The sequence below is a fragment of the Choloepus didactylus genome, chromosome 5 (assembly GCF_015220235.1).
Source record: "Choloepus didactylus isolate mChoDid1 chromosome 5, mChoDid1.pri, whole genome shotgun sequence".
Taxonomy (NCBI): Eukaryota; Metazoa; Chordata; class Mammalia; order Pilosa; family Megalonychidae; genus Choloepus; species Choloepus didactylus.
The window spans coordinates 140,433,133-140,445,338 of NC_051311.1; the positions used below are offsets into that span (position 1 = coordinate 140,433,133).

The window sequence follows — 12,206 nt, forward strand, 5'->3', positions numbered from 1 at the left end:
AACTTTAATAAAAATGCAAACAAAAGTAAATGTAAAAGCTGAAAATTAAAATTGTATTTCACATTTTAAAATATTCAAAATTACCTATTAAAATAAGAGCCAAATAAAAGTTATAATGAATATCAAATTTTGAAGTAAAAGTTTTAAAAATATGAATTGTTTGATACTGCAGAATATTCTTCAGCTGCCAGCCGGGCTAATGTGGAACTGTGCCTCTGGAACCATAAATTGGAACAGGAAGAAAAGTCACATGGATTTGGGTACCTGGGAAACGGGACTTCTGAGAGAAGTTTGTACAGGAGTGGAATTGTTGGTCACAGGAAGGGTGTATGGTCAGCTTCAGCCGATACTGCCAAAGAGTTCTCCAGAGTGGCTGCACCTGAGGACACTTCCCTCAACGGTGTAGGCGAGTCCCAGGCGGCCAGTTGGTATTTTCCGTCATTTTCATTTTAGGCTTTCTGGTGGGTGTGTTCAATGCTGTTTTTATAACCAACAAATTCTCTATTTTTCTATTCTCTCCCTGGGGGCAAATCCAGCTTTTCCATCTTCTTTCCCGTGACTCCCCAGCCAACCCACCCTTCGGGCAGGAGGGAGAGAGGAAATGAGGAAGCCAGCTCAGGATGGTCGGTTCCCTGGGGTCTAAACTCTAAAGGCTGGTGTGTTGAGGCAAGACTGCGCAGAGGGATTTACCAGGCACCTGAATTCTCATCTTCAAACCCCTGGGCTAGCCTGTTTCCCACCTCTTCTTATTTCTGTTGGGACCTCTTGCCTTTCCTCATTTTTGCTGATCCAAATCCTGCTCATCTGCAAAGACTGACCAGAACTTACCTTTTCCAAAAAAATCTTTCGTGATCCCAACCCCTCACTCCTTCTACTCCTTTCCGTGGCTTTTTGTTCTTGTTTTGTTCTTGACATTGGCAGGGAATGGCTGTGTGACTTCAGGCAAATCATTAACCTCTCTGGACCTGTTTTCTCAGCTGAGAAGCTCAAGCAACACTAAGTCGAAATCTCTATCTGACTTGACGTTTTATGACCCTTTAAGGCCCTGGGGTGAAAAAATAGAAACAGAAGTTTGTACCCTGGTGGGTCTGCTCGAGTTGTCGATGCCCGTGTACAACGGTATACATTGAAGGTCCTCGTACGTCTCAGTCTGCGTTATCTCGTATGAAGCAGCGTTCTTGAATGTCCACCCTTATAGGGGTGGGTTGTGCAAATCTGAGCCCATGGGACTACCTGCAACCTCGGAGCTCTCCCTGGTGTCAAGAGTAGAGTAAGCCGCGTGGGAGGGCGAAACGATTCCGGGTCCTTCCGTAGTGTTCTGTCGAATCTGCCGGTGGCAGCCCGGCGCCACGTCGTGGGATGAATAACATGCGGCTGCGCGCGCGCCGCGGCGTTTACGCGGCGATTTCATCATGCTCCGGACCCGGCCGCGCGCGCCGCTTCCGCCTCCGCCCCCTCCAGATCTCCGTGGGCTGCCGGCTCATGACCTCCTCGCGTCCGGCGCTGCTTAGAGCCGCCCGCGCTGCTCTGCTCCTGTCGCTGCCGCTGCCGCTGCCGCACGGCCTCCAGCCCCAGCCTCCGCTCCCGCGTCTCCGGCCCCTCAGCACGCCTGCCCGCTCCCGGATCTCATTCCCCGCCGCCGTCTCCCGGAGCAGCATGGACGGCGCCGGGGCTGAAGAGGTGCTGGCACCTCTCAGACTAGCGGTGCGCCAGCAGGTAAGCCGGCGCGGCGCGCCCCCTCCGCAGCCCCCGGCCCTTCTCCCTGGTGGTCGTCTCTCTTCTCCCCGGCATCCATCTACCTCTCGAAGGTTACCTCCTTTCCCTTCATCCTCTGAAGCCCTTCGGTTTCCTGGAGTCTTCTTTGCTTCCCCTACTTTGGACCCAGGTCTCCGCATTCGTCAGCCCCCTTTCCTCCAGCGGACCCCCTTCTCCCCTTCTCTTTGGGTGACTCACTTGGGTCTCCTTCGATATTCTGAGTCCTTTTCCTTCCGATCTGTTCTTTCTCTATCCCTGTTACTGACCGCGCCTCTTCTCTCTCCGATGGGGCTTTGCCATGAGATCTGTCACCCTTTGGTTCTTCTGTCCTAGCCGAATAACCTGAACTTCATTTTCCAGTCTTTGCTGTGTTCTTTGTGCACCCTGGCTGGCGAGGATTCTGATTTCTTCCCTGATTATTGATGAGCTGAGGCTCCCTTTTAAATCCAGGATGCTTTGAATAGTGCTTCCTCCTTTACATCTCCTTCATTCAGTGTTTAGTTAGCCGAATGATCGGTTGAGAAAAATAAGAATAGTTGAAACGAGGATATGGGGAGGTGTCCAACCTTCTTTTCTAATAATTGTGTGAATTCGTTATCCTATGCTTCTGTTTCATTTTCTGGGTTCTGAACTGACCGGAGAGTAAGGTCCATTTAGAATGAGTGAACTTTCAGAATGTGTAAGCCTGGGAAATTGTAAATATTGTTGACTTTACAGTGAAATCGGCCATCCTTAGTATGGAACATTTTGAAATCTGATTTTGAGGAAGGGAGGGAGTTTCATGGGCTGAAGAACTTGGTGTTTTAAAAAAAGACCTTTTTTTTTTCCTGGAGATCAGAATTTAGAAAGGACAGGGGAAAGATTATTTCAGATGGATCCTCACAGCCACTCTGGTAGAGCCACAAGCTTGCAGTTGGACCGCCGGGATTGATGACCTAGTAGTAAACGCCAAACGGGTTTCTCCTGCACCGGCGCCTGATGCAATAACTTGCCTTACGCTAGCGAGGGTGGGACCTTCTCTCGGAAACAATTTATTGGGGCAGAGCAGCCGCGAATTCTGCCACTTTACAATCTCTGCTCCTCTCTAGTTTGAGCCTGACTGATTTAATAGTATTTTATTTTGAAATTTCACTGTAGGCTTATTTTTTTCCTCCATTATTGGTATCAAGAATACTGGGCATGGTTAGTCTCCGTCTTCCCCCACTCATTTTCCCCAAATAAAATTAGATGTGGTTTCTTTGTCTTTTCGGTAACTCCCATTTTTTTTTTTTCTTTCAATCTCCCTCCCTTTACAAGAGAGAATACATCTAATTTGGAAAAAACACACACCCAACCCCTCCCTCTGCCACGTTAGCCTGGAACTGCATTGCAAATTATCCAATGGAACTAGTTAACTGCTGTAAAGTTTGATCATGGAACAGCTTCTGATGCTGTTACTATCTTGTATATTGTTTATTTTGGCTTGATCATTTTTTTTTTTTTTGTACTTCATTTTCTGAATATGTAAGTTAGATCATGTAAGTTAGTTTGGGTTCTTTTACTAATTTTCCAGGACCACACAAATGTAAGTTAACTACCTGGAACTTTGAATCACAGAGTGTCAGCTGGAAGGGAATTTAAAGATCCTCCAGTTTAACCCCTTCATTTTTCATGTGAGGAAATGAGAGACACTGTCAACTTTGTCTGTTTTATGTATTCCATTGTAAAGTTTGTGCAATTGAAGACATGCATGGAGTGTGTTTTTTAAGGTGTTTAATGACTGGTCTTCTTAGTGGCATATGCTTGATATAAACTTGCTGCTCTGCTCTGCTCTCCTACCTGGATGTAGTTGCTTTTTAAATGTTTGATTTGTTGATTTACTGAAATGTAGTATTTTCCCACAGCATTTCTTAGTTATTTCCTGGAGAATTAATTATGAAACTTGTAAGATGGCTTCATAGCATCTAGAAACTGTATTGATTGTTTTGTGAACGGCTGCCTAGGACAGTTTTTTTTTTTTTTAATTAGGAACTAACATAGGGTGGCTATCCTTTATTTTGTCAAGTGAGTGAATTAACAAAACCCAGTACAAACAACAAACCATCTAATTTCCCCCAACGTTTTGTTAAAGAGAGACAGAGAGAGAGAGGGAGAGAATATTTTAGTAACAAAAGGAAAAAAAAAAAAGTCAGACCATAAACTCAGAATAAAGAACAGTCTTTTACATTTAGTAGGTTTAGCTTTGAAAAAGGTCTAATACATTGTCTTTATTTTTCTCATTTTGCCATGTATTGGTAAAAACTGTCTTTGTCCTGGACTGTCTTGTTTGGGAAACATTGTTTTAGGGCAGTGGTGTTATGCAAACTCCTGCAGGTTTTCAAGGTCAAAACCATTTTCCTAATAAAACTAAGATGTTATGGGTCTTCACTGTGTTGATATTTGCACTAATGGTGCAAAAGCAGTGGTGGGTAAAATTGCTGTAATCTTAACACCAGTCAAGTCAGAGGCACCAAATCATACTAGTGGTCTTTATATTCTCTTGTCACACCTTTGCAGTTAAAAACAGAAGTCAGTTATGATTAAGAATGTCCTTGATGAAGCAGTGAAAATTACTAATTTTATTAAATCCAGACTCCTGAGCACACATCTTTTTAATATTTTGTTTGATGAAATGGGAAGTGTGCATAGAGCATACCAAATCTGATGGTTGTCTCAAGAAAAGCACTGTGCAGTTGCTTGAGTTACAACCTGAACTATCTGCTTTTTTTTCATGGAGCATTATTTGTAAAATCTCTGACAAACTATTGTTATTCACATTGGGTATTGAGCATTCATATTCTTGAAAATGAATGAAGTAAGCATCTGGTAGTATTTGTGGCCAACAATAAAATTCAAGCTTTTGGGGAAAAAAGGGAATTTTCAGAAACCTGAATCTGCTAATAGGAACTTGACAACTTCCCAATACTTAAAAACTTTTTTGATGAGATGAATGGTGATATTAATGAATATGAAATTTTGATACCATGTAACAAATGTGTCAATATTTGGAAGATCTGCAGAAGTTAGTTAACCAATATTTTCCAAATGACTAATGCCTGCTGTTACAAAGTCAAGCATTGGTAAAAGATCCATTAAAATTTTAAGGTAGATCAGTGGATTTGATGTAACAGTACAAAAAGTTGTTATGGTTTCAGATTCCACATTGCAGCTAACCTTTAAGAAGCTACTGCTTGTAGAGTTTTGGTGTAGTATCAAAGAAGAACATCCACAATTATCTGGAAAGACTCTTAAAATACTCACTGTTCCAACTACATATGATTTTCTTCATATACTTCAGTTAAAACACCATATTGCAGGAGAAGCAGAGACAAGAATCAGGTTGTCTTCTATTAAGCTAGACATTAAAGAAATTTGCAAAAATATGAAACTGCCATACTTCTTGCTACTTTTGTTATACATTGGAAAATAGTTGTTTTTGAAACTGTTCCACCACATTGCTGGAAGTGTGGGAATCAGTGTACAAGTGGCAGTTGTTGGAAGTGAATGAAATAGTCCAGAGAAATTAACAAGGAAAAAGAAGGCAGAGGAAAATGAGTCAGCAGAGACTGAGTAGAAATGGTCACAGAAGTGAGTGGACAACTAAGAGAGCTGTTTTTTAAGTAAGAGAGGAGAGATTTAAGGAGAGAGTGGTCTATTTGTTGATTCTTTGTTCTCTGTACAAATCTTGCTCCTTCCTACTTGTAACAATTCTTTTCTCTTCTCCCTTACCTTCCCCAATAAAAGGAAAAAATAGGAATATTTGTACTTGTGTATATTCTGCAGGATTATAAATGCTGAGGCCAGAAACGCTCAGTGATTCATAATGACCTCCCACATAATAAACATTTGAATTATATCATTCTTAAACAGATAACTTTTTAAAACCATCTTTAAACAATATATTCCTAACTTCTCTTGACTTCTGAAACCAATCCTGAATATAAATTCTCTCTGTTGACTAGGGAGATCTTGTACGAAAACTGAAAGAAGATAAAGCACCCCAAGTAGATGTAGACAAAGCAGTAGCTGAACTCAAAGCCCGGAAGAGGGTTCTGGAAGCAAAGGTGAGTCTTGGGATTCTATAATAGGAATGTAAGTAGGTTTAGGATTCTTCCTCTTTAGTCTTCTTGGATGGGAGAGACCTAGAAAAGTTTCTGAATGAGTATCATTTGGTTTATCTCTGTTCTTCAGCGGCCTTCTCCTCCTCTATGTGGTAGATTTCTTGTCCCCAGAAGGCACTGTGCTCTTCTTTATGAATTTTTCCATGCCTAACAATAATGGTTTGTTGTATTTTTAAATTTTTTTCTTATAGGGGAAAATCTGTTCATCTGATACCTGCTCCCAAACTTTCCAAATGATAAACCTCCTCCCATCAGCAATCTGAAATAGTTTGCATTTATGAGTCACAATTTGCTATAGTGATTCACCAAAACTTCAGACATTGCTTTTCACTATGTGCATCTAAGTAAGCTTAGTCTTGTAATCTTGGAAATGATCATATGCTTTCTTAAATAATTAAGCAAAGGTGTCTTTTCTCTGACTCAAAGGGAAAAGAAATCTAAGGTTTCTATTTTTTAAAAGGCATCAAAATCTTACTTATTTGATAACATTTATATTGAATTTTGCTGAGTAGTAAACTAAATTCACATATATAAGTTCAAATTCTCAACACTGTTGTACATACCTCAATCAAACACTTTATTTAAAAATCCCTTACAGGAGCTGGCATTACAACCCAAAGATGACATTGTAGACAGAGCAAAAATGGAAGATACCCTGAAAAGGAGGTTTTTCTACGATCAAGCTTTTGCTATTTATGGAGGTAGGAGATTAATGATAGAAAGCACAATTCTGTTATTAATGGCTTTAAATGTTCTTAAATCAAGAACATAACTTGCCAATAGCTGTCTAATTGTAGCACATAAAGCAAAGGATGGATATTTTGTTTAGAGTAGCCATTTGATGGAATACCTATTCTTCCCTCTATCCTACTTATACTTGAAGACTGCTTTTTTTCCATTAAGGTGTGAGGAACAACTGGTGGGGGTCTAGGTATTAAAAACTGAATATGTCCATGTACTTACAGACTGTTTATAATGCAGTGGAGACTTAGCAGGAGAAGGCTAGCATAGTTCTGGCTAACAGATTTGTGCCTCTCCACACAAGAGCAGTGGTAAGGGTTATTAGATTATTTATTGGCAGCTTTCTGGAAAGAACATTCTTCTTAGGTAAGTAGATCAATCTTTGTAACTTCGGAATGCTCCATGAAGCTATTATATAGATGAATATAATTGTAGATTAAATGTAGAAATACATTTTTTATAGTCAAAAGAGATCATTGTAACAATATTAGGCTTCGTGTACTTTGCCATTGAAATTTGATTCTGAAGTTTGGCTAAGCAGATCTCTGAATGTTTAACTTCTTGAGGTTTAAATAGTTGCTGAATTACTCAAGAATAGGTGATAGGACATTGAAATTTTAGATCATTGTTGTCACTGATGTGACAAATTATTTTTTAATTCTGTGACAAAACTATAATCTGTTTGTTTTTTTTTTCATTTTGTTTCTTGTATATGGGAGAACTTTTTTCTGTTTTCATTTGGAGTTTTACTTCTGTCAACTAGCTGAAAGTGAGGCTCCTCAGTGTTGAGGGATTTGAATTGTTGGCTTTAATACATTTTCGGGGAGTACGTAAAGTCTTACAGGTATCAGTTTTACATGTCTCCTTTCCTTCATTTGTGCAGAGTACAAAGTAAAGTGCATGTTTTCCTCACCCGTATTTTACAGGTGTTAGTGGTCTGTATGATTTTGGGCCAGTTGGGTGTGCTTTGAAAAACAATATTATTCAGACTTGGAGGCAGCACTTTATCCAAGAGGAACAGATCCTGGAGATTGATTGTACCATGCTCACCCCTGAGCCAGTTTTAAAGTAAGATCCCTACTTCGAGGGCTAAAGTTCTTTAATATGTATTTTTTTTAAATCTACCCATGTTCATTGTAGCAAATCTGAAAAGTACAGAAAAACAAAGAAAATACTGTCCACAGATATCCAGGTTAAAATTCAAGTGTTTATCCTTCCAGTCTTTTACACTGTAAGTCCCTATATGTTTCAGTGTTAGCAACACATTACTTTTTTTCACATACTGTAGGTGAACATTTACTCATGTCATTAAATTTTCTTCTAAAGCATTTTTATTTAATGACAGAGTAGTACTCTGTTTTATGGATGTGCCATAATATATATAGCTAAAGCCATATTGTAGGTGTTTAAGTTGCTTGTGACTTCTGACTTTGCCGAACATTCCTATAGGTGAATTTTTATGTATATCCCTGATTATTTCCTTATAATTTCGTAGAAGTTTTGGGCAAAGATGTGTGCACATCTTCAATCAAATACTACTATTTATATTGAAGTTTCAGTGCAGAAACTTAGATTATTCCTACCAACATTGTTGAAAGTAGCAGGATTATATGGAATGAATATAAAGCTGTGAGAGAAGAATTCTTACCATTTTATGTCTCATCACTTCCCTCATTTAATGCTGTCTGATAAAGAACTAAATTTCACTTTCTGCATCCTTTAGGCTCTCTCTTAATTTCAAGACGAGAGGAATTCTTTGTGATGGATCTAAAAAATTAGGACCACTTATTCTTTAGCTACTTGCTCCATAAATAAGAGCTGTATAGAGAAAATACCAATGTCCATACAAGTGTCGGGGGCAGAAAAGTTTCCCTTAGGGTCAGTGTCTTTATTGAGCTATCCTGAATTCTTGGCTAGTCAAATTCCCAATAGTTGTGGCCTTTGCTTAGATCACTAATAATAATGGCATAGATATGGATTAATTGATCCTGCAAAATAGTACAAACTCTATGACAGTCTGTGAAAAAGCATAATATAGTTAATGTCTTATTTCTTCTGGGGAGGAAGAACTTGGAGAGATGAGTTTTCTCTGGCAAATGTTATCATCTTCCATGGATATGTGACTATTGTAGATGTGGGAGCTTCCATCTTTCAGATACATAAATATAAACTGTGGCTAAACATAGAAGGGGGTTGTCTTATAAGGTAAAATCTATATATTAATTTGTATGAGAATGATAAATTGATTTGGCATTTAACTTAGGACCTCCGGCCATGTAGACAAATTTGCTGACTTCATGGTGAAAGACGTGAAAAATGGAGAATGTTTTCGTGCTGACCATCTATTAAAAGGTATGGTTCTTCATCTTACATGAATGAATATCTTTCAAGTCGGATTAATCAGAACAAAGAGGTTACATTAAACTTTTCTCCCTAATTTTTTCAATTTTTTTGAGATACAACCTGCCAGCAGTAAAGTGTACAGATTTTAAGAATTCGTAGCAGGTCCCTTATTTATTTATTTTTTTTTTTAAGTTATATGCAGATAATCAGAAATTCCAAGCCAGCAAAAAAATCTCTGCTAATCAACTAAGGGATTCATGTAAATTGAGTGTTATTCTTGGATTTTTTTTTTTTTTTTTTAACCTGTCCGGTGTTTAACTCAAAAGTGCACTGTCCTTTTTCCTATTGGTTGAAATTGACATGTATCAACACCATTCTTCTAGCTCATTTACAGAAATTAATGTCTGATAAGAAGTGTTCTGCTGAGAAGAAATCAGAGATGGAAAGTGTCTTGGCCCAGGTGAGTGCTTTAGAGACGTTATATCAGTCACCTAGGTGGGCATGGTCTGTCTTTCAGTGTTTGATACTGTTGAATTCCAGCTTGTGTTGACCCTGGCCACAGTTGTAAAGAAGTGGAACTGACCTTCTGTTTCATAGCTTCTCTTTGTGTATTTTTATTTTTATTTTTATTTTATTTTATTCTCTCTCTCTCTTTGGTGGCTAACCATTTATTTCAGCCAAAGCTAAGAAGTCAGCATAAAGAGGCATTAAATTTGTTCTCTGTCCTCAGAAACTTCAGTTTTTTGGATTTCATAGCTTAAACCGGAGGAGGCTAATGATGAATGGTGGTCAGTGTTGGTATGGTGATTTGGGGGCAGATAGCTTTATGGACACTGTCTCGTCAGCCACCTGATCTATGTCTGTTGAGGCTGTCCCTGACTACTTGCTATTATTCTGAAAACCTGATGGGCAGATCCCTGCTTTTCTACCCCTCCTTTTCCCAGTTTCTTTGTAGACCTAAAATTTTATAATCTTTCTTAAATTGACAAATTTTAGGGTAGGCAAAAGAGACCATAGAGATAATCTGTTCTTACCTTTTACCAGGTACAGGCAAACCTGTGTATCACAAATAGTTCATATCCTTTTTTTTCCTTGGGATCAAGAAAATTCACTTTGAGTATTAATGATAACTGTACTTCTTTTCTCACCTTGTCAATCAGCTGTTTTATTTAAGCAAAGTACATTTCTCCAATACCGTGTTTAGTTATGAGGTCTACCAAGGCTCATCTCTTAAATTTTATTTATGTCCTTCGGTAAAAATTCCCAGTACCATTTTTATAACCTATTTTCTTTATGACCTGTTTTCTTTACATTGATATATAAATATCTGAGGCAGAATGTAAGACTCCCTGCTTCTTTGCTTTTTTCTCATGAGAATTACTGGAAACTTCTTCAGTTATCCTAAATCTTTTTGACAGGGTAATTTTTCTCTATGGTATCTAGCTTTCCAACATTAGCTAAGAGTTTTTCTTCTTCCTTATTTAAATAAAACCTTCCGAATCTGACTGTTGAGTCATCTGCTGATTTATTTTGGTCCTTGTGAAGCATATTTGATCACTTGCTTCAAGCTCATGCTTTAGTATTGTTACTCAAGATTTAAAAAGTCAGTCTTGTATTTTGACGCTTATAACCTCACATTTTTTTCTCATTTCCTTCCTTTTCGAAAAGCAGAATGACCTTTATTAGGAAAAAAAGAAATGAAAAATGCCTCTTAATTACCCCCTGAATTCTTCTGTTTCCCATTTGGGATTTCAGACTGACTAGAGAGACACATTCTAAGGTTTTGTATGTTTGTCTTTGATCTTAATAGTCTTGTTCATTTCTAAGTAAATTATCAGAATCAGGAGTTTTGGTTGATTTGATAACTCATGATTTATAGTTGGAGCACTGTTTTTCTGTTCCTTCTCGGATCCATATTCTAGGAGGATGGTGTGTTCTCTGATTTGTCATGTCATATCTATATACAGCTGTCAGTATAATCCTCAATGAAATGTGAGGGACCCACGGGAGATGGTCTGATACTCAGAAATGGCCCCCATGGAATCAGTGGCTAAAGGCCCATCTGTTGCTTGACCAAGTGATAGTATGTTCTGCACCTGTAGTGCCCGTGACTCCTTTCAGCTTTATGAAGCATGCTGTGCTGTTTCTTTAAAAGGCTCTGAATCATCCCCTGGGTCAGGAAGAGCTTGACTCCTGCTATATGAATTCACCAGCACGGAATTATTTCTCTTGTTTCTCTTCTGTCCTTTTTTGCTGACACACCTCTGGATGTACCAATTTTTAAGATAATTTTTTAACTTTTTGTTATGGAAAATCCAAACATATAAAATTAGAAAGTGGTACATACCCATCATCCTGCTTCAGTGTTATCAAACCATGGCCAGTTTTGTCTAACTATCTCCCACTCACTCCCCTGCCTCCCCCCTCATTTTGTTAAATCTGTAAATGTTTTATTATATATTTCTGAAAGATAAGAACTCTTTAAAAGAGGACCTCAGCGCTGTTATCTGGGTAAATATTAACAATTGTAGCATCATCAAATGTTCAGTTAGTGTTAACATTTCCCTGGTTGTTTTAAATCTTTTTTGTTTGAATCTAGATCCAGATAAAGTCCATGTTTTGTATAGCTTGAAATGTTTCTTAAATCTCTTTCAATCTATTGGTTATTTATCTTTTTTCCCCCTTACATTTTCATTTTAAAATGGTTTTGTTAAAGAAGCTGAGACTTGTTCTTCACTGTTTTCTACCATTTATATTTGGTTGACTGCATTGTGGTAATGTTTAACATGTTCCTCTGTTTGTGTATTTCCTATAAATTTGTAGATCTAGAGGCTTGATCAGGTATTTTTGGCAGGATACTTCTTAAGTGGTGTTAGGAGGTACAATATGCCTGATTATCTCTTTTGTGATTTAGAATCTGTTGATCACTGTCTATCTCCATTCATTGATTAGGGATTTTAAAATGTTGATTTTCTCACTCTGTTATTCCTTCTTTGTTTATTAGCTAGAATATTTCCATAAGGAAAAACTTACTGTCATCAGCTATTTGATTTTTCTGAGGCACTGTTTAACTACTCCTCCCTTTTTTCAACCTGTTTTCAATTATTTGGTTCTCTAGCATCTGTCAAAATTACGCAATGAGTTCCTGTCTGCCTCTTTCTCCCTCCCTCCCTTCTACTGTTATGAATTTATGGGTTAAAACATTTGATAATTTTCAATCAATTGTAG

At 38.3% G+C, this 12,206-nt stretch overlaps 1 protein-coding gene across 1 annotated transcript in view; it reads left to right on the forward strand.

Moving 5' to 3' along the window:
- Positions 1 to 1,420: 1,420 nt before the first annotated feature.
- GARS1 (glycyl-tRNA synthetase 1) overlaps positions 1,421 to 12,206 on the forward strand; it is a 42,729-nt gene continuing 31,943 nt past the window's right edge. Inside the window, exons 1-6 of the mRNA XM_037836991.1 lie at positions 1,421 to 1,716; positions 5,736 to 5,837; positions 6,493 to 6,595; positions 7,562 to 7,703; positions 8,899 to 8,987; positions 9,362 to 9,438. Of these exons, the coding sequence (XP_037692919.1) occupies positions 1,483 to 1,716; positions 5,736 to 5,837; positions 6,493 to 6,595; positions 7,562 to 7,703; positions 8,899 to 8,987; positions 9,362 to 9,438 (747 nt within the window). The 5' untranslated portion in view covers positions 1,421 to 1,482. The remainder of the gene's footprint in view (positions 1,717 to 5,735; positions 5,838 to 6,492; positions 6,596 to 7,561; positions 7,704 to 8,898; positions 8,988 to 9,361; positions 9,439 to 12,206) is intronic.